This window comes from Lithobates pipiens, unplaced genomic scaffold, assembly GCF_037356315.1.
Source record: "Lithobates pipiens isolate NorthernLeopardFrog02 unplaced genomic scaffold, aLitPip1_a1.2 Scaffold_30, whole genome shotgun sequence".
In the NCBI taxonomy this organism is placed as follows: Eukaryota; Metazoa; Chordata; class Amphibia; order Anura; family Ranidae; genus Lithobates; species Lithobates pipiens.
The window spans coordinates 44,176,931-44,200,143 of record NW_027507791.1 but is presented as its reverse complement, the minus strand read 5'-3'; the positions used below and the strand labels follow the sequence as shown (position 1 = coordinate 44,200,143).

Genomic DNA, 23,213 nt, shown 5'->3' with positions numbered 1-23,213 from the left:
GACATCCCTGTACTAAGTTCCTGGGTCTGTACAGCTGCTTTGACCATTATGAGGGGTTCCCACCATCCCTGTGCTGAGTTACCAGGTCTATACACCTACTTTACCCATTATGAGGGGTTCCCACCATCCCTGTGCTGAGTTACCAGGTCTATACACTTACTGTACCCATTATGAGGGGTTCCCACTATCTCTGCCCAGAGTTGCCAGGTCTGCACACCTGCTGTGCTCAATATGGGGAGTTCCCACCATCCTTGCTGCATTTATTTTATATGATGGAGAATGCAGGCAAAGCAGTGGCTTATTGGTTAGTAATTATGCCTTGCAACATTGGGGTTCTCAGTTGGAATCATAGTCAGGACACCTGCTGTGTATATTATAAGAGGTTCCCATCATTCCTGTACTAAGTTCCTTTGTCTGTACACCCACTTTGCCCATTATGAGGGGTTCCCGCCATCTCTGTGCTGAGTTCCCGGGTCTGTAAACCTGCTGTGCCCAATATGGGGAGTTCCCACCATCCTTGCTGCATTTATTTTGTATGATGGAGAATACAGGCAACACAGTGGCTTATTGGTTAGTAATTATGCCTTGCAACATTGGGGTCCTCAGTTGGAATCCCAGTCAGGACACCTGCTGTTCCCAATACAAGGGGCTCCCACCATCCCTGCATTGAGTTCTCAGGTCTGCACACCTGATGTGCCCATTATGATGGGTTTCCACCAGCCCTGTGCTAGGTTCCCGGGTCTGTACACGTTCTGTGCCCAATGTGAGGGGTTTCCACCATCCTTGCTGTATTTATTTTATATGATGGAGAATGCAGGCAACACAGCGGCTTATTGGTTAGTAATTATGCCTTGCAACACTGGGGTCCTCAGTTGGAATCCCAGCCTGTACACCCGCTGTGCCCGATGTTGGCTTCCACCATCCCTGTACTGAGTTCCCAGGCCTGTGCACCTGCTGTGCCCAGTATGAAGGGTTTCCACCATCCCTGTGCTGAGTTCCCGGGTCTGTACATCTGCTGTGCCCATTATGAGGGGTTCCCACCATCCCTGTGCTGAGTTCCCGGGTCTGTACATCTGCTGTGCCCATTATGAGGGGTTCCCACCATCCCTGCTACATTTATAGTATTTGATGGAGAATGCGGGCAACACAGTGGCTTATTGGTTATCACGTATGCCTTGCAGAATTAGAGCCCTCAGTTGGAATCCTGGCCCAGACACCTATCTGCATACAACTTAGACATTCTCCCCATGATCTTTGCCAGCTGTAGAAACCACAAAAAAAGGCTTTAAGGTTCAAAAACGTCACTTTTATTTCTTCGGTTTTGCACACAGAAATGACTGAAACACATTAGCTACTAAGCAGACACTTTTTCAGGCACTGGTATCAACAAGTGATGGTCTTCCTTGCTGAAATACTCTATGCATTTTGACTGCACATGTTGCTTGCACATCGCACCCTCTTCCCACAAGTCTGGCTCGTACATTTTAATGAAAAAAAAAAAACGTTCTAAAATTCTAAAATGTGCTCCTCAGTTTCCATGGAGACCAGAGATCTCATCTTTTTTTTTTTTTTTTCCCATTGTCGAGACGCACCTGTGTCTTTGGCACAGGGCAGGCAGGCAGTTAATCGTGGATCATTGCTGGCAGTGACAAATTGGTCCTCTTCGGCCTACTCTTTAGCCTTTACTGCAGATGACAGGGATGTCTACCGGCACCCTGGTCTCTGCCTGCCAAAAATGAAAACACCATGCCTTCTGGGGCTTAAATCTGGCTTCCCCCAAAAGGGAGACATGCTTTAATCTACAATTTGTGCTTTTTTTTTATTATTAACGACGCCCTTGCCGGCCCCTATGATGGAGCCACCATGGACGCCTCCCTTGGAATGTGTTGGCCAAGAATTAAAAATGGCGCCTGGTCCCTTTTTTGTTGTTGCTTTTTTTTTTTCCCCCCCTTGATCATGACAGCAATGAAGCGATGAAGTTTTGGTTAAGCGATACAATTCACTCGTGTGCTCGCAACTACCCACATCGAAACGACGACTTGAAACGTTAACGGCGCTTGAAGCATCGGTAAAAAGACTTCAGAATCGGCTGCGGGTCTTTTTCGGGAAAAGTTTTAGGTCCTAGGGTAATCTGGCTAAAGCTTTTCCCGCCTCTCACGGATGTACAAAGGTAACATTTTTTGATCAAGGCAACTTTTTGGCCAACTGGCAATTTTTCCACAGTTTCCCATCCCACGGGAAAACATTTTGAAACGCTGTAGTTTGTCTCCTTTTTTGACATCACATCGGTCTAAAAATTTAAGACTGAGGTATTTTTTTTTTTTTGGATTCGGTAGTAGTAGTACCAGTTAAATCGAAGGACAAATTTCCTCGTGTTGACAAAAAAATTGAACTGTCCCTTCGTTTTTGATATCTCAACACACACCTACAATATCAATAAGACACACACTACACACGACAGAGAACGACAAGATTTACAGCAAAGGGCTCAGTCCACAAAGCCCTGGTGTAGGCTGGCACCAAAAGTGCGATTGTTGAGGCTTTGTTTCTTTTTTTTTGACTTTGTATTGGCAGAATTGGTTTCACTTTTTTTTCACTTTGACTGGAGCATAGCATCGGTTACAAAGCTTCGCAGTCGATGTAAACATCACACACAAATAGGCTTTAAAGATACAAAATAGCAACCCGACTGCCCATCCCACCGTTCCCCGTTTCCCCCCCCAGGTGATTTTTCCCGAAGGCCACCAGTGAAAGTTGGGATCATAGTTTTGAATCCCATGATTTGGGATGGGATCCCAAAGTCAGGCCCAGCGGTAATCAAAGGTGTCCTTCTCCATGTAGTCAGTCCATGTTGAAGAGGGCATGCTGCGGTAGGGATCAAGAAGGATCCTAAAGCATCGGATGATGAGAAGGCCCAAGAATATGAAGAGCAGGAACACCAGGACGAAGGCAGCCTTTTGCTCTAAGGTTAGGGAGCTGACGGGAAGAGCGGAGCCTGAAGTCGACATGGTTGTACTCAAAAGTTCCCCGGTCATTGTTAGAAGCATTTTGGCACCGATTGTCCTCCGACTCACAACCTGTGGAGAGAAACAACATGAGAAAATAGGTCTTACTTTATGGAAATGGTGTTAGGATCCTAACGTACAATTTTTTTTATTTCTGACCATGGCAGTGGTGGAGGTAACTCATTTTGGGGAGAAGGTCAGGGCTCTAGTTATGGAGTCACTGATGGTTGATGGACCTCATGAAGGTCCTGGACTACTCAACTCCTCGAGGTCTGGGGCAAAGTGTTGATACCCTAGATTGGTGCCTTCTGTATGTGCGCCACGAGGAAGGAAGAGTCACCCAAAGGAAAATTTGTATCCAGCCCAAAGAAATCTGCCAAAATTTGCTTAAATCTCCCCAAACAGATGGTTGCAATATTATCTCAAAGCACCAACTACAAGTTGAAACCACATTTTCCTGTGTACAACTCTTTAATTGAGGTGCCTCGCACAGCACACATACAGAAGAATCCTAAATGTTGCCTTCAACACAAGTGAGACAATTATTGGCCTGTTTTGGAGGAAACCAAAGTTTTGCCACTTCTTTTTTTTCCATTCCATTGAAATGTTGAGTTCCCATCATCAAAAATGGCTCAGCAGAGTGTGGATTATAATTATAGGGCGAATGTGGTAAATTGTGAATTGTGGTAAATTGTGGCCATGCTATTAAGCTTGGCAACTCCTCCCAAGTTTGGTGATACAATATTAAGCAAAAAAAAAAGCAAAACAATAAAATAAGCAAAAACGGTATAATTATATATAACTGTAAGAGAAGGTCCCGGGACAGGTTCGTCTAGTGCCTAGGGCAAGGATGCGGAAATGAGCCCCCTCCTCCATTGTTAATGCATGCCTTAGAATGTGTTTACTGCCCTGTGTCCATTCCCTGTCCTCTTGCTCTACTGCGCCTAGGGCAACTGACTCTACTGCGCCCAGGGCAACTGGCTCTACTACGCCCAGGGCAACTGTCCCTCCTGCCCACCCCTTGTCCTTACAACCTGGTAAAACATCCACACATTGAGATAGGCAGCCATACTGAACAATTGTGTGAGGCAAATGGCATGAGGTATAATCATAATAAGCATGGCAAAGGATAGGCATGTCCCGGTTAAATGACCCAATTCACAGAAAGTCTTCCAAAAAGCTGCAAGAGACTGCTGCAAAACACCAACATTCTCCTAAAGACCACTAGACCCCATCAACATGTTGCAAGAGACTACCGATTTACCGCGGCAGATTACAAGAGACCACCAACATGATTCAAAAGACTACTAGAGAATACTAACAATAAATAAAAGGCTCCTAAAGACCGTCAACATTATTCTAAAGACTACAAGACACCACTGACATGCTGCAAGGGACTACTAGAGACCACGACATACTGTAGGAGATTACAAGAGACCACCAACAGGATGCAAGAGACTACTAGAGACCACCAACATACTGTAGGAGATTACAAGAGACCACCAACAGGATGCAAGAGACTACTAGAGACCACCGACATACTGTAGGAGATTACAAGAGACCACCAACAGGAGAAAAGAGACTACTAGAGACCACCGACATACTGTAGGAGATTACAAGAGACCACCAACAGGATGCAAGAGACTACTAGAGACCACCAACATACTGTAGGAGATTACAAGAGACCACCAACAGGATGCAAGAGACTACTAGAGACCACCAACATACTGTAGGAGATTACAAGAGACCACCAACAGGATGCAAGAGACTGCTAGAGACCACCGACATACTGTAGGAGATTACAAGAGACCACCAACAGGATGCAAGAGACTGCTAGAGACCACCGACATACTGTAGGAGATTACAAGAGACCACCAACAGGATGCAAGAGACTACTAGAGACCACCGACATACTGTAGGAGATTACAAGAGACCACCAACAGGATGCAAGAGACTGCTAAAGACCACCGACATACTGTAGGAGATTACAAGAGACCACCAACAGGATGCAAGAGACTGCTAGAGACCACTGACATACTGTAGGAGATTATAAAAGACCACCAACAGGATGCAAGAGACTATTACAGACCACCAACATACTGTGGGAGATTACAAGAGACCACCAACAGGATGCAAGAGACTACTAGAGACCACCGACATACTGTAGGAGATTACAAGAGACCACCAACAGGATGCAAGAGACTACTAGAGACCACCAACATACTGTAGGAGATTACAAGAGACCACCAACAGGATGCAAGAGACTACTGGAGAACATTAGTGTTGAAAAAATACTAGAGACTATCAACATATTGCTAGAGTCTGATATGGACCACCAACATTCTTCTAAAGACTAACAGACACCACCAACAGCCCAAAAGAGACTACTGACATACTGCAGGAGATTACAAGAGACCACCAACACGATTCAAGAGACTACTAGAGAACATTCATACTAAGTAAAAGAATGCTAGAGACCACCGGCATGCTGCAAGAAATCACCAACATTCTTCTAAAGATCACTAGATGCCACCAACACAACGGGAGAAACAACTAGAGAACACTAACATTAAATGATAGACTACTAGAGACCATCAGCATTTTTCGGAAGACTACTAGACACCACCAACCTGCTAAAAGATACTTCTAGAGACCCCCAGTCCCAAACAACTGCAGGAGATGACAAGAGACCATCAACGGGATACAATAGAGATGAGACTAACTGAGAAGAGATCACAAGCATGCTATAAGAGCACAGAAGCACAAAAACATTAAAATAAAATGTGATGAAAGCAAAACTGAATATAATAAAATAGAGAACAGGACATACAGGTTAGGCAGTCATTGGAGGAGTAAAGCTAGCCGCTCCTCTGAAAAGTAATCCTCAGTGGATCATTTTTCAAAGGTGCTTGACAGGCAGGGAGAAGTTAGAAGGCAGTGTCCCTTCTTTACTGCCTGTTTTAACCCTCAAAGTGCTGACCCACTGTGGCACAACTCTGTGTGCAAAGCATATGGTTGCAAAGCCGGTGTGGTGCAGTACAATTCACTTGAATTGGTCGCGTTCGGCGCCGATACTGCCCACTGAATATAAAAGAGGGAGATAGTTTCTGTCACGAACCATCATGTCCAGATGCGTTTCTAGAAGAATGGTCAAACATTCCCATAGACACACTCCTAAACCTTGTGGACGGCCTTCCCAGAAGAGTTGAAGCTGTTATAGCTGCAAAGAGCGGGCCGACCCAATATTGAACCCTACGGACTAAGACTGGGATGTCATTAAAGTTCATGTGCGTGTAAAGGCAGGTGTACCAATACTTTTGGTAATATATATTGTACATTCACCTCAGTCCCGGCCCTTAAGGAACTTACAATCAAAGGACCCTAACTCACATTCATACATATACATATTAGGGGCCAATTTAGACAGGAGTCAATTAACCTACCAGCGTGTCTTCGGAGTGTGGGAGGAAACTGCAGTACCCAGAGGAAAACCTGCGCAAGTACAGGGAGAACATGCAAACTCCAGGCAGGTAGTGGAGCGTTTGGGATTTAAACCGACAACCCTAGTGCTGTTGGGCAGAAGTGCTAACCACTTAGTCACTGTGCATATGCTCTTGGTGGAACTATCTGTTCTTCTCTTCCATTACTGCTTGGTCCAGATTACAGAGCTTTGACCCTTCTCAGCCCCAAAGAAGGAGGATTGTTACAAACCCCCGAAATGCATTGTTTTTTTCTTTGGCGACTTTAAATAAAATATCATCCTAGACTTTTCTATCTAAAATAGTACTTTTCTTCCTTATTTTATGTTTACTTTTCCTACAGACCACATACAGAAGTCCTAGGATGAATACAGCTGCCAGTTGACTGCAATATCCCTTTTAATACATACTGAATAATCTACGCTCCTCACTACTTGAAGAATTACTGACGGTGTTATACTGCTGTCTGTTTTCAATGAATACAACACTGTTTAGGACTTTTATATTGTAGTGGCGCTTCTATTCTTTATCCTATAAGCAATAAAACACTAATAGTGGTGTATTAGGTCAGTATAAATACTATTGTGGCATATGTGGGCAGGGCTTTTTTTTTTTTAGGGGGAATGCAGTTCCGGCACCTCCAGCACTGAATGTAGGCATTGACTAGTGGTGCTGGAGGGTTTATTGATGATGGCTGCTGGGTGATCTATTGTCCCTGGTGGGGGTCTATTGTTGCTGGGGAGGTCTATTATCCCTGGTGGGGGTCTATTGTTGCTGGGGAGGTCTATTATCCCTGGTGATACTGGAAAAGAACACACTGCCACGAAGGGCTTGGAGAGTGCTGCTCACCCCACACGAATGAAAAAATGGAACAAGTTCCCCCACAAACGGGGTTTTTAGGCAGCAAAAAACAATGATAAATGCATATCAGAATAATATTAATAATAAGATAACAAAACATTAAAATATTTTTCATATTATTCCGATATGCATTTATCATTGTTTTTTGCTGCCTAAAAACCCCGTTTGTGGGGGAACTTGTTCCATTTTTTTTATTATCCCTGGTGGGGGTCTATTGTTGCTTGAGAGGTCTATTATCCCTGGTGGGGGTCTATTGTTGCCGGGGAGGTCTATTGTTGCTGGTGGAGGATCTATTGTTGCTGTGAGGGGTATTATATAATTTGGGGAATTAGTCGTTACTGGGAGGGATCTACTGTTGAGAGAGAGGTCTATTGTTGCTGGCTGCTGGAGGGTCTTTTGATGCCGGGTGCTATTTTGTTATGTGGGGGGGGGGGGTATATGAGGGTATATGACTGCTGGCTGCTGGTAGATCTGTTGTTGCTGCTGGGGGTCTATTTTTTCTGGGGTTGATCTATTGTTGCTGGGGTGGTCAGTTTTTGCAGGAGGGCATTGCTGTTTGTGGGGGTCTATTGCTGCTGACGGGGGGGGGGGGGGGGGGAGGTCTATTGTTGCTGGCTGCATGTGATCTATTTTGCTGCTTTTCTTAATAGTTATAATGAACAAGTTTCATACAAATTACTTAGCACCACAAAATGATACTTGGTTCTGTGTCCTCTAAAAGGGGCAGTACTTGGAGGTGGGTAGGGGGTGGGAGGGGGGTGGATACAAGGGTTGATTTAGAAGGGGGGGTTCCTGCACCTACTCTCCGAGAAAAAAAAACCCTGTTTGTGGGCATTGTGAACTGAGACTGTACACATTTTTAGCTATTCCCATTGTTTTGGAGGAGCTTTTGTCAAACACTGGACCAAGGTAATTGTAATTTTGTCAAAAAGAATGAACTGACTTTTGACATATTTGACCTATAGCATTTGTAGTACTGTGCGGCCATTGAAAGTTTGTAGAGAGGAATGTATCCCTCTTAGAAACTGATGTAAGAACCCAAATCGAAAAGGGATTCTCCCCCCATCTATGCAAGAGGCGCAAATTATAGTACTCCCCAAGCCAGGGAAGGATCCGGGATACCCTGAATCCTACAGACCTATATCCCTGTTACAAGTGGATATCAAGATCTTGGCGAAGATCTTGGCCACTAGGCTAAATCGAGTTATACTGTCTCTTGTCCACCCCGATCAAACCGGATTTATGCCGGGGAAGAACGCGGCTATGAACATCCGGCGGTTGTTTATGAATCTACAGGCGCGCAAATTAAAACGCGGGCTCGCGAGTCATTGTAGCGTTAGACACAGCGAAAGCGATCGACTCGGTAGAATGGCCCTACCTGTGGGAATGCCTCGGTAGCTTCGGATTCGGACCCAACTTCCAGAAATGGATACGTATTCTATACCAGTCGCCTAAGGCCAGAGTTTTTGTCAATGGGTGGATGTCAGAGCAGTTCCCACTGGAGAGGGGAACTAGACAGGGATGTCCCCTGTCCCTTCTCCTGTACGCCCTGGCCGCACAACCTCTGGCCATGGCTATTAGGGCATCCCCAGATATAGAGGGCCTGCGTGTTGGAAATACATTGGACAAAATAGGTCTTTACGCGGACGACACGCTCTTATATTTGGCTGACCAAGGTCCATCTCTCCGGGCTGCACTGACCATCATTGAACGCATGGGCAATTATTCAGGGCTACGTATGCCAAATTCTCCCTATTGACCAGTTTCCACCACCACAGAACACCCCAGAACTTCCTTTGCAGAGGGTGGGGGAGATTAAATACCTGGGGGTGCAGGTCACAAGAGACCTGAGGGACTACTGCACACGTAATATAGAACCCCTATTTACGCTGCTCAAACTTAAGACACAAGCCTGGACCAAATTGCCTTTGGGGGTTATGGGCAGGATCAACTTAGTGAAAATGGTACTATTGCCCAAAATTCTATACATGGTCTGGCACGCCCCGCTACGTCTCCCTCTTAGATTATTTAAAAAACTGGAGAGCATCCTCAACACTTTTGTATGGGGTCACGGCTGGCATAAATTGGCCTGGCAGACGCTTAAAAATCCCGCGAACATGGGGGGAGCCTCGCTCCCGGACTTACAAGAATATTACATTGCGGCACAGTTATCCCATCTTCACTATTTTAATACAACAGAGGCCTCTAGATATCGAGCCCTGGTAGGAGACAACCCAGGTAATCCTATAATGACCCCACTGCCGGCCATCTTCAGGGGCGGACAAGTACACAGGCGGCCTTGTAGATATAATGATGGCATGCTGGAACACCATCAAAACACCTGGGAAACAGCCTTAAAGCGGGAGTCCACCGGGACTCCGCGTTTTTTTTTTTTTTTTTTTAAAAGCCAGCAGCTACAAATACTGCAGCTGCTGACTTTTAAATAGTGACACTTACCTGTCCAGCGCGCCCGCGATGTCGGCACCCGAAGCCGATCGCTCGCTCGGCTGCCGGGTCCCGCCACCATCTTGGGTATGGGAATCAGGAAATGGAGCCTTTCGGCTTCATTTCCCGGTTCCCTACTGCGCATGCGCGAGCCGCGCGGCGCAATCCGCGCGGCGCAATCCCCGCAACGCCCCGTTCTGCAGAGAGCTAGCCCGGAAGTGGGTGCAGTTACCTGGATTATCCAGGTAACTGCACCCCCCCCCCCTGAAAGGTGCCGATTGTGGCGCCGGAGGGGGGGGGGATTCCGATGAGCGGAGGTCCATTTTAGGGTGGACCTCCGCTTTAAGGAAATTAAATATAGGGCACATACACTCACACACACCACTCTGGGCCAACATCCATTTGGTGGAACTACAACAGCTCCCTGACGCGGGACTTTGGGCCTCATACGGGGTGGTATATTTATATCAGGTGATGACGGAGCTGGGTCCGAAGTCATTTCTCTCTCTCCAGGAGGAATTTGCACTACCGCGGCGCCTACAGTTTGGCTACCTCCAATTGCGCCATGCGTTGAAAGCCCAATTTATAAATACAGAGCTGTCTCTTACACGCCTCCCGCTCATTGATATACTCCTAGACGCAGACTCCAGAAAACTGATTTCCAATCTCTACTCCACACTTCATCTCCCCAAGACAGTAGCAGTCATCCAGAAAGCCAAGGCAAACTGGGAACCAGATCTGGTGGACATTACCGACACTGACTGGGATGAAATCCTAGATAATGTCCCGAAGATGTCTCACAAGCTCTCAGATAGACTGACACAACTATACATTATCCACAGATCATACCTCACACCACAGAGACTTGCTAAATTCAGACCGGACCAATCATCCAGCTGTCCCGCTTGTGGTCACAACCCCGGTACGTTCTACCACCAAATCTGGGAATGTGATATATTGCAAAAGTTTTCCAAACTATGGGACAGATGGATAGGTGATGGGGAAACCTGTATGTAAAATTGGATAAATGCAGGGGTTAACTACAGCAACGTCAGGATGAATCGGCAATGCGACACAGAGTAAAAGAAGGAAACAGGAAAACTACCTACTTGAAGGGGGGGGGGGGTAGGGGTATGGTATAACAAGGGCATTTTCCCCTGGTCGATCACGGCATGATGTGTTAGTTGTGTATTCTGATGACTCTGTAACATCTGATTGGCTTGTACTGCTGTGCCATTACTCTGTTTCATGAGTTTGTTTTATTGAGTGTTGAATATGTTTGTAACCGCATATACTTAATAAAGTTGGTTTCCCCCCCCCAAAAAAAAAAGAACCCAAATTGAAAGGTCTATGTCTATGTGATACCATAGTTTAAAGGATAAAAGGCCAGCACAAACTGAAAGAAGGACTATGCCAATGGACAACACCAGAAGACACAATACAAGAGAGGGGAAGACTACCAAGACCAAGAACCCAGTTTCCAGCAATCACTTGAAATGTCTGGAGTCCTGTGTGCTATGGAAATCGTGGACCAGCTATGATGGAAGCTAAATTATTTTGACCTGTTTGCTATGGAAATTGTGGATCAGCTATAATGGAAGCTAACAAATTTTTAGCCTATCCCTATTGCATAATGACTAGTGCGTTTACTAGCAAAGGATGGGTAGCATGTGCATGTATATGGATTTTTCAAACACGTTGTACGTCTTCTACTGTGTTACTGTAAATAGTTTGTATAGGCAGGATTCTTTTTTAGTAAAGAAAAAGTAATACACAACTGGGCTGTTTCCTTGGCTTTACTGAAAGAATTAGACAAACAGAAAGAATTAAAAAAACAAGAGGATATAACCCTTGCCCACTCTATCCACAAAAATGACTAAAAATGTAAGTTGTGTATAGAGTTAGGCTCTAAACCAGGGATATGCAATTAACGGACCTCCAGCTGTTGCAGAACTACAAGTCCCATGAGGCATAGCAAGACTCTGACAGCCACTAGCATAACACCCAGAGGCAGAGGCATGATGGGCCTTGTAGTTTTGCAACAGCTGGATGTCCGCTAATTGCATATCGCTGCTCTAAACCTACTGCTGATGTTCTAGGCAATGATTAAAGTCTGCCAAGACCAAGAACCCAGTTTCCAGCAATCACTTGAAACATCTGGAGTCCTGTTTGCTATGGAAATCATGGACCAGCTATAAAGCAAGCTAAGTGATATTTACCTGTTTTCTATGGAAATTATGAACCAGCTATAATGGAAGCTAAGTGGTTTTTATTGTATCCCTACTGCATACCGGTTAGTGCATTTGCTAGCAAAGGATAGGTAGCATATGCATAGATATTTAAAATCCTTTTTATGTCTTCTACTGTGTTACTGTAAATAGTTTGTATAGGCAGCATTCTTATTTGGTAAAGGAGCAGTAATATACAACTGAGTTATTTTCTTGACTTTACTGTAAGAATTACACAAACAGAGAGAATTAACAAAACAAGAGGATATGACCCTTGCCCACTCTATCAACAAAAATTACTAAAAATAAAAGGTATGTGTAGCGTTAGGCTCTGAACCTTGTCCTGATCTTCTAGGCAACCATTAATGACTGCCAAGACCAAGAACCCAGTTTCCAGCAATCACTTGAAATGTTTGGAGTCCTGTTTGCTATGGAACTCGTGGACCAGCTATAATGGAAGCTAAATGATATTTACCTGTTTGCTATGGAAATCGTATACCAGTTATAGGAAGCTAAGTGATTTTTAGTGTATCATGTTGCATACCAGCTAGTGCATTCGCTAGCAAAGGATAGGTAGCATGTGCATGTGTATGTATATTTAAAATACTTTGTATGTCTTCTACTGTGTTACTGTAAATAGTTTGTATAAGCAGCATTCTTATTTAGTAAAGGAACAGTAATATACAGCTGAGTTGTTTCCTTGGCTTTACTACAAGAATTAGACAAACAGAAAGAATTAACAAAACAAGAGGATATAACCCTTGCCCACAAAAATGAATTAAAATAAAAGGTGTGTGTAGACTTAGGCTCTGAACCTTCTTCCAATCTTCTAGGCAACCATTAAACTTGGATGCATTCAGTGTGTCCAAGTATTTAGGTTGGGATGTTACCTTCATACAGTGGCAGCTGGTGCTTAAAAAATTTGTTGGGCGCAAACTCCTCCAGGTCCACACTCACCAGAGGATGCCTCGTTCCACAGGACGAGAAGCCGAAAACCAGAAGTAACACAATGAGGTATATTGATTCACTAAAATCAAAATAAGAGGGTTCGGGGCGTAGTGCTGGATGCCCCGAGAAACAACCTGAAACAAGCCAATCAGAGCCTCAGCCTCAAATCACATGCTTTTCAGAAAATTGACAGACCTAATAGACACCCATTAGTCCGGCGCCCCCACAAAGTGCGAAGGACTGGTTTAAATAGTAAGCCTGCTTCTGTGTGGTATTCTACCAGCTGACCAAGATGTTGAAGACCCTTTTCTGGTCTGCAGTAGTTACCTTTCAGCAATTTCCAAAGTCTGCCCATATGGATGTTTTCTTGGCTCTCCATCTCCAACTTGTACCCCACAATATTTTGAGGTGGGGTTGGCGCCCCTGCATCCCTTATGGATCGGCCGCCACTGCCATCGTAACATTATCCTGATAACCGGTTCTCTTTAAGCTGTGACTGCACATTATCGGGATGGATGGGCTGACCTTGTCCAGTAATTGTGTCTCGGCCTTGTCAGGATTTTCTTATTTCAAGGCTATACCTCTCGTCCCTTAGGAAAGCCCTGAATCCAATGCTTTTCTTCGGGCAAACAATGCAACGTGCCTTGGTTTTAATTAGGATTAATCGGGGCATTGCTCCGGCCTTCACTATTTCCTTAACAAGCAGAAAGCGCTGCCATATTTTAAAGTGCATCGGTCCCAATTAAAAGCCTTTGTTTTTAGAATATACAGAATATGTAAAACAGGGAAGCTGCTGAAATTGCTATCTATAAATATGTAACATGGTATCCATTTTGGGGAGCGCCCAATGGAAGATCTGAGAGTCCAAAAGATTTTAATATTTGCTCACAACATTCAATATAAAACATCCAACATTCACCGATACGATAAAAAATGTTGATACTGCAAACTATTAATTCCTGACGGGACAAGGCGCCTAGGGCAAATATGCCAAACTGCCCCCCCCCCCTTTGTCAGGGTTAGCAGTGGATGTCGCTGTCACTACTCCTGTCAGCCTTGTAACAGAAGCAATTGGCAAAGGCGCCCCCATCCCTTCAATAATAAATAAATAAATAATAATAAGGCGCCCCCATCCCTTCAATAATAAATTATGCCCGGGGCAGCTGCCCCTCGTGCCCAGGGCAGCTGCCCCTCCTGCCCACCCCTACTCCAGGCCCTGATTCTACCACCTTTGAGTTCACATATTTATCCATCCTGCTTAAGCCCTGACGAAGGGGGAGATCTTTGAATCCCCAAAATGCATTGGTTGTGCGATGTTGCCTTTAAGTAAACGCATTCATGAATTGTTTGCTGTTTTATAAATGGGATATACCTAGGGTCAGTGTATGAACAAATCAGATTTCTGATTCACTGATACATTAACCTTTGAGTCCCTAAAATGTGTTGGTTGCTCTATGTTGTGGTTTTGTGTGGACACCTTGGGTGCGTTAGAGCTGCGTTCATCTGAATGGGCCATTTTTTTGCGCACCTGTGCATGAGCCCTAATGGCAGGGCCACTGAGATGACAGTGCAGCTGGTGTTGTGTCGAATACTGTCCCCCCCATTGGATAGTGTCCGCCCTGTACTGCGCTTGCGCAGTACGGAGGACAAGGAGACGCTGAAGGTCTCCGAAGATGAACGGCGCCTGCGTGCTGAGTCCAGGTTCAAGCCCCACCATCCAAGTGGACATAGAGTTAGAATAAAAATAGCCGAGCGAAGCGAGGCCGTGCCCCAAAGCACGATGAGCGAAGCCAGGCCATACCCGAAGCGAGGCCATACCCGAAGCGTGGCGAGCGAAGCCCTGTTACTAAGTGCTACCGTATATACACTTGGATGGTGGGGTTTGAACCTGGACTCAGTGCGCAGGCGCCGTTCATCTTCGCAGAGTCTCCTTGTCCTCCGTACTGCGCAAGCGCTACGCCTGCGCAGTATAGGGGGGACACTATCCAATGGAGGGACAGATTTTGGCAGAACACCTGCCCTCCTGTGCCCAGGCCCCATTAGTTTAAAAGGGAGGCTCCGGCAACTGACAAGCAAGTAGGAGGGCCAGCTGTACTGCCTTGTGACTCCTGTGCCGGGATACAGGGGGATCGGTTCTACTATCTGTGCTCCCTTCCACTTGTTGTTGGACCCCCATGTGTGCCCCCCCCCCCAGCAGCACTGCTGGCTTCCCTCCCTTTCCTTCTTGCAGCTACTGAGGGCACACAGGGGGATCATTTCAGGATGGAGTGGGGGGGGGGGGGGGGGTCGTTAAATATGTCATATTCTTCCTTTCCTGAATGAACACACTGAGCGACCAGTACCAATCGCTCCTGCGTCCATTCGCAAAAATGTAAATAATACTCCTAAAGCCACGTCCGTAGAAACTTGATTGGAAGAGAGAAGGGGTAAAGGGCCACAGGGCCCTGATCTGGACAATGGCAAGATGGACAATGATATAGTACAAAAATATATTTTATTAACAATAAGTCATAACAGACAGGTCAAGTAAAAAAGAATTGAAAACATATGATAGGCATATGATAGTAGTGAGTATCTAGCGTAAACAAGAGAGTTAACACCAAATGAACGGCAGTGAGCCCCTGTGCGTCAACGCGTTTCACTATTTTGCTTCGTCAGGACACACTTGGGGGTAGTTGAAAGGAACAGGTCTCACTTGTCAGCATAGAAATATCTCCACATGGAGTGCTCCCAGGAATCACTGATGGCCCCTGCTGCCAATGAGGGGGGAGAGACCCGGGAGAGCCACTGCTCTCGTGCACATTGCTGGATCGAGAGGGGGCTCAGGGTACTATTAAGGGGGCTGCTGCACCCAGAAGTTTTTTTTACCTTCATGCAAGGTAAAAAACCTTCAGCCTTTACAATCGCTTTAATTTCTGCTAATATGGAACATTCATTTCTGTTATTATGGAGAGCCTTATCAGTTTGACCGAGAGCGCTGTGCAATGTCAGGAGACCAGTCTCTCTCACCACTGCACAGCAGCACATTCCAAGGAAATTCTCGTAATAATATCTTCCTGCAAACTGAAGGACATCCTAGCAAGAGAACCTGTTATATAGCGAATCCTAACATTAGCATATAAGCATTTAATATTATTATTCCCCTCCCCAGCTAATGCACATGTGCAGTAGGCCAGTGGTACAAGATTATGAAAACCAGTGGCGGCTGGTGCTCCATTTTTTTTTTGGGGGGGGGGGGCGAAACCCCCCCCCACCGCCAGCCCTGCTCGCCCGCCCCGTTCGCCCACTCACCAACCCTGCCCGCCAGCCCTTGCACTTACCCCATCCAGGTCAGGGGCGACTTCGATGTCTTCCCCTCCCAGCCAATCCGGTCCATTCTCCTCCCAGCCAATCCAGTCTCAGGACCCACTTCCTGTCCCGATTGGCCGGGAGGAGAAGCAGAAAGGCAATAGCGAATGCTGATTTGAATTGGGTAGGCTCAGGATGCAGTGCTCTGTGCCCCAAGCCAACCTTTTTTTGACGCCAATTAGAGCCTCTTATTATGTGCTTCACAAAAGAATTAAAAAACCTGTAGAACTCGATGCGTCCAGTGCCCTGCATGTAGGCTAGGTGGGCGGCGCCCCTGCGCCTCTTATGGAGGGGCCGCCGCTGATTGATAACTGTCACACAGGACCCCCCTTAAAACGTCTTTAATAGTAACTCATTAAGAATTTGCGCAGGATGCACCTATTGTTTACAAGAATCACAAGAAACGTTAATTTCTTTTATTAAGGAACGCCTTATTGGTTTAATGGAGAGCGCTGCGTGACGTCAGGAGACTATCTCGCTAAAAACTGCACAACAGTACATTCCAAGGAAATTGTCTTACAAATCTCTTCCTGCAAAGTAGAGGACATCCTAGCAAGAGAAGCTTTTATATAAAGAATCCTAACATTAACATATAAGCACTTAATATAGTCATTTATCCCCCCTGTGCTAATGCACATGTGGATTAGGCCAGTGGCAAGGTATTACAATGATCCCGAAGCATGTTGGGGGCGGGAACTAGGGTTACCACCTTTTCTTCAAGCCAACCCCGAACACTTTAGCGGCCTGGGACACCTTTGGGTGCCTCAAGGAGAGTAGTAATGTGGTGTGCATAGCGTGCCGTAGCAAACAGTGGGTGTGGCCAAATTGCTCTAACATCATCACCCTGCCACCCAATGATGCCAAACTTGCCCCAAGACAGCTGCCTGCAGCTCCTGGATGGCAACAGATTTGTGTGACTATCTCAGTTACGTGAGGAGCCACTGCCCGGTTTGAATAATGTGTTTGCCTGAAACCTGGACACATGATTTAAAACCCTGACTGTCCGGGTGAATCCTGGACAGGTGGCAACCCTAGCGGGAACCCAGGCTGAGGTTGTCTCTCTCATACCACCATAGGACTCTGTGGATGTGTGGCACCAGGGATCTTTCCTCTTTTCCTACCAGTGACTGACTACAGGAGCTGGGATGAGATCCATCCCTTGCTAGCACTCCTGCATTGCTAGCAAAGGATGGTCACCCACACTGCTCCCCATAGTGGTCGAGCCTGAGCCGCACACTAAACAAACTGTGGGTCACAGCAAGGGATTACAAATGGCTGTCATGCAGGATCTCCCTTTAAACCTCTTTCATCTTAACGCATTAAGAATTTGCAAAAGACGCACATAGCAAGTATTACAAGAGATATTAATTTCTGTTATTATGGAACGTTCATTTCTGTTATTGTGGAATGCCTTAGCAGCTTGACCGAGAGCGCTGTGCAATGTCAGGGAACCAGTCTCTACAAACTGCCCAACAGCACATTCCAAGGACATTGTTCTAATAATATCTCCCTGCAAACTTAAGTGAAGGACATCCTAGCAAAGAGAACCTGTTATACAATATATTACCAAAAAGTATTGGGACACCTGCCTTTACAGGCACATGAACTTTAATGGCATCCCAGTCTTAGTCCGTAGGGTTCAGTATTGAGTTGGCCCCGCCCTTTGCAGCTATAAGAGCTTCAACTCAACTGGGAAGGCCGTCCACAAGGTTTAGGAGTGCGTCTATGAACTCGACTATTTGACTATTCTTCCAAGAAGACCATCAGGGGTTGGGCTTGGCCCCTTAGTTCCAGTGAAGGGAACTCTTAACATGATATAGCAGCTTCAACTCTTCTGGGAAAGCTTTCGACAAGGTTTAGGAGCGTGCCTATGGGAATGTTTGAACAATTTTCCAGAAGCACATTTGTGAGGTCAGGCACTGATGTTGGATGAGAAGGCCCGGCTCTCAGTCTCCGCTCTAATTCATCCCAAAGGTGTTCTATCAGGTTGAGGTCAGGCAGGCCAGTCAAGTAACTCCACCCCCAAACTCGCTCATCCATCATCTTGCTTTGCGCACTGGTGTGCAGTCATGTTGGAGCAAGAAGGGGCCGTCCCCCAAACTGTTCCCACAATGTTGGGAGCACAAAATTGTCCAAAATGTGTTTGTATGCTGACACCTTAAAGCAGAGCTCCACCCTAAAGTGGACCTTCCGCTCATTATAACCCTCCCCCCCTCCGGCACCACAATTGGCACCTTTCAGGGGGGAGGGGGGTGCAGGCACCTGTACAGTACAGGTATCTGCACCCACTTCCGGCGTAGATTCTGCAGAAGGTACGCCCCTTTTCCGCAGAATCTACGCCCCTTTCCGCAGAATCTACGCCCCTTTCCGAAGGTCCCCCGCTGCCTGCTGGGAAACACACGGATCCCAGAGACAGCGGGGACCATCCTTATTGCGCAGCGCGACTCGCGCATGCGCAGTAGGGAACCGGGAAATGAAGCCGAAAGGCTCCACTTCCTGATTCCCATACCCAAGATGGCGGCGGCAGCACCCGAGAGACGATCGAGAGATCGGCTTCGGGTGCCGACATCGCGGGCGCGCTGGGCGGGTAAGTGTCATTATCTTAAAAGTCAGCAGCTGCAGTATTTGTAGCTGCTGGCTTTTAAAAGAAAAAAACGGCGGACTCCCGGCGGACTCCCGCTTTAACAGTTTCCTTCACTAGAACTAAGGAGCCAACCAAGCACAACCCCTGAAAAACAATTCCACACCATAACCCCATCCACCAAATGATTTGGGCAAGTGCACAAAGCAAGGTCCATAAAGACATGGATGAGCGAGTTTGAGGTGGAGGAACTTGACTGGCCTGCACAGAGTCCTGCCCCAACCCGATAGAACACCTTTGGGATGAGTTAGAGTGGAGACTGTGCTCCAGTCTTCTCAGTGGAGACTGTGAACCAAGCCAGGTCTTCTTCTGGAAGAATGGCCAAACTTACCTATACATATAATAAATAAGTACTTATATGCAAATCTTAAGATTCTTTATACCATGTATTACCAAAAGTATTGGGACGCCTGCCTTTACACGCACATGAACTTTAATGGCATCCCAGTCTTAGTCCGTAGGGTTCAATATTGAGTTGGCCCCACCCTTTGCCGCTATCAACAGCTTCAACTCTTCTGGGAAGGCCGTCCACAAGGTTTAGGAGTGTGTCTATCTATGGGAGCCATAGACGCACTCCTAAACTTCGTGGACATCCTTCTCAGAAGGGTTGAAGCTCTTATAGCTGCAAAGAGTGGGCCAACTCAATACTGAACCTTACGGACTAAGAGTAGAATGCCATTAAAGTTTATGTGAGCGTAAAGGCAGGCGTCCCAAAACTTTTGGTAATATAGTGTATAAAGGATCCTAACATTTGCATATAAGCACTAAATTATTAAGTGCTTATATGCTAATATAATAAACTATTTTTCTTTATCAGGTCCTGGGCACCAGATTGCGATGTACAGAAAGGGATGCAGGTTTTCTAAGATTCCAGTGGCATGATGTGTCTCGCACATACAGTTAGCGCTTAGCGGGATCTCCGCTTTAGTATGCAGAAGCCGGCGCTGTCAATATTGTTTATATATGCGGCGTCATCTTTGACCGGTAATTCCGGGTGTTAGTCATGACGGCGGATCCGCGCTGCTGCAAATGTCTATGATTACGCGGCTTTGGCCGGGCGAGCAGTAAACACACATTAATTATCCTCTAATGTTTTCACAACCCGCGTCCAAGTTTTCTTGCAGCATCTGCTAAGTGGAGGAATCGGAGGCGGCGGCGGTGAAACGGGTGTAAACAAGGTTCATCGTTTTTTTGAAAATGATCAATTGGTGTTTGCTTTTTTTTTTTCCCCCTTACACAAATATGCAAATTAGGCTATGGTCAATTTAGTTAAAGGGGCACTCCACCTAAAACCGCCATTTTGGTGTTGGGGAGTTAAAGGGCTTGGTGGCTTCTTACGTTTCCCGGGAACTTTATAGGAACTTGGGTTCCCAGTAGGGATGATGAACCCGGGTTGATTTGGTGAAGGTTTGGCGAATGTAACCGAAGTTTGGATTCAGAATCGGAACCCTGTTGAAATCAATGGGAGCCGAACGAACGTTCGCTGTCACCCACGTTCTATCTGCAACCACGAAGGTCTCTCACTTGGCAGCAGTCTCTAATGATGAGTTGTAACACAGTATCTGTTTCTAACACGACAGTCTCTTGTAATACAAAAGCCTGATGTGATGTAGCAGCCCACTATCCACACCTATCACACCCTTTCTGGGTGTCCCTGCCCAGATCACACCCACATTCGGGGTGGTCCTTTAGGGAGGGCTGCCCAGAACCCAGTGGGTGTGATCTGGGCGGGACCAATGGAAGAAAGGTGTGATAAGTGTGGACCGTGGGCGGGGTTGACAGTGTAGCGGTGGCATGATATATATGGGCAATGAGCGGGGTAACCAGTGTTACCTGTGCCTGCTCAGCAATTCAAATAAGGGTGATGCTGTGATCCCAGGACACAGCCCGGGACACAGCATCATCAGGATACAGCCCGGAACTCGGCTTCATCAGGACACAACCCGGGACTCAGCTTCATCAGGACACAGCCTGGGACACAGCATCATCAGGACACAGCTCGGGACACAGCTTCATCGGGACACAGCCCGGAACACAGCATCATCAGGACACAGCCCAGGACTCAGCTTCATCAGGACACAACCCAGGACTCAGCTTCATCAGGACACAGCCTGGGACACAGCATCATCAGGACACAGCTCGGCACACAGCATCATCAGGACACAACCCGGGACTCAGCTTCATCAGGACACAGCCCGGGCCACAGCATCATCAGGACACAACCCGGGACTCAGCTTCATCAGGACACAACCCAGGACACAGCCTGGGACACAGCATCATCAGGACACAACCCGGGACTCAGCTTCATCAGGACACAACCCGGGACTCAGCTTCATCAGGACACAGCCTGGGACACAGCATCATCAGGACACAGCCCGGGACTCAGCTTCATCAGGACCAGGCTGGGAAACAACCTGGGACACAGCTTCATCAGGACACAGCCCGGGACACAGCTTCATCAGGACACAACCCGGGACTCAGCTTCATCAGGACACAGCCTGGGACACAGCATCATCAGGACACAACCCGGGACTCAGCTTCATCAGGACACAGCCCGGGACACAGCTTCACCAGGACACAGCCCGGGACACAGCTTCATCAGGACACAACCCGGGACTCAGCTTCATCAGGACACAGCCTGGGACACAGCATCATCAGGACACAGCCCGGGACTCAGCTTCATCAGGACCAGGCTGGGAAACAACCTGGGACACAGCTTCATCAGGACACAGTTTCATTAGTACCGGTCGGGACACAGCTTTATCAGGACACAGCCTGGGACACAGCATCATCAGGACACAACCCGGGACTCAGCTTCATCAGGACACAGCCTGGGACACAGCATCATCAGGACACAACCCGGGACTCAGCTTCATCAGGACACAGCCTGGGACACAGCATCATTAGGACACAGCCCGGGACTCAGCTTCATCAGGACCAGGCTGGGAAACAACCTGGGACACAGCTTCATCAGGACACAGTTTTATCAGGACCGGGCCGGGACACAGCTTCATCAGGACACAGGCTGGGACACAGCAGGGACACAGCTTCATCAGGACACAGCCTGGGATACAGCTGTGGGGGGATCTATTGTTGCTGGGGGGTCTTTTTGATGCTGGTTGCTGGGAGATTATTATTATACAGGATTTATATAACGCCAACAGTTTACATGGCGCTTTACAACTTGAGGGTAGACAGTACAAATACAATACACTTTAATACAGTAGGAATCAGAGGGCCTGCTCCTTAGAGGGAGATATGTTGTTTTGTTTCTACTGTGGGTCCAGTTTTACTGGGTGGACCTATTGTTGCTTGGGACACAGTTTCATCAGGACCGGGCTGGAACACAGCTTCATCAGGATACAGCCTGGGACACAGGCTGGGACACAGCTTCATCAGGATACAGCCTGGGACACAGGCTGGAACACAGCTTCATCAGGATACAGCCTGGGACACAGGCTGGGACACAGCTTCATCAGCACCGGGCTGAGAAACAACCTGGGACACAGCTTCATCAGGACACAGTTTCATCAGGACCGGGCCAGGGCACAGCTTCATCAGGATACAGCCTGGGACACAGCTTCATCAGGACACAGCCCGAGACACAGCTTCATCAGGACACAGGCCAGGGCACAGCCCGGGACACAGATTCATCAGGACACAGGCCAGGGCACAGCCCGGGACACAGCATCATCAGGACACAGCCCGGGACACAGCTTCATCAGGACGCAGCCCGGGACGCAACTTCATCAGGACACAGCCTGGGACACAGCTTCATCAGGACACAACCCGGGACACAGCTTCATCAGGACACAGCCCGGGACACAGCATCATCAGGACACAGCCCGGGACACAGCTTCATCAGGGCACAGCCCGGGACACAACTTCATCAGGACACAGCCTGGGACACAGCATCATCAGGACACAGCCCGGGACACAACTTCATCAGGACACAGCCTGGGACACAGACTGGGACACAGGCCGGGACACAGCTTCATCAGGACACAGCCTGGGACACAGCTGTGGGGGATCTATTGTTGCTGGTGGGGTCTTTTTGATACTGGTTGCTGGGAGATTATTATTATACAGGATTTATATAACGCCAACAGTTTACGTAGTGCTTTACAACTTGAGGGTAGACAGTACAAATACAATACACTTTAATACAGTAGGAATCAGAGGGCCTGCTCTTTAGAATGAGATATGTTGTTTTGTTTCTACTGGGGGTCCAGTTTTACTGGGTGGACCTATTGTTGCT

At 47.1% G+C, this 23,213-nt stretch overlaps 1 protein-coding gene across 2 annotated transcripts in view; it reads right to left on the bottom strand.

The window, feature by feature from the left end:
* Nucleotides 1–1,284: 1,284 nt before the first annotated feature.
* LOC143942729 (cortexin-3-like) overlaps nt 1,285–23,213 on the bottom strand; it is a 45,426-nt gene continuing 23,497 nt past the window's right edge. Inside the window, exons 1-2 of one of the 2 annotated variants that reach the window (XM_077464111.1) lie at nt 5,636–5,774; nt 1,285–3,077 (exon numbers count right to left, since the gene is read on the bottom strand). In XM_077464111.1, the coding sequence (XP_077320237.1) occupies nt 2,802–3,047 (246 nt within the window). In that variant the 5' untranslated portion in view covers nt 3,048–3,077; nt 5,636–5,774 and the 3' untranslated portion in view covers nt 1,285–2,801. Of the gene's footprint in view, nt 3,078–5,635; nt 5,775–23,213 lie in introns of those variants that run through there. The other variant, XM_077464110.1, reaches the window with a different exon arrangement.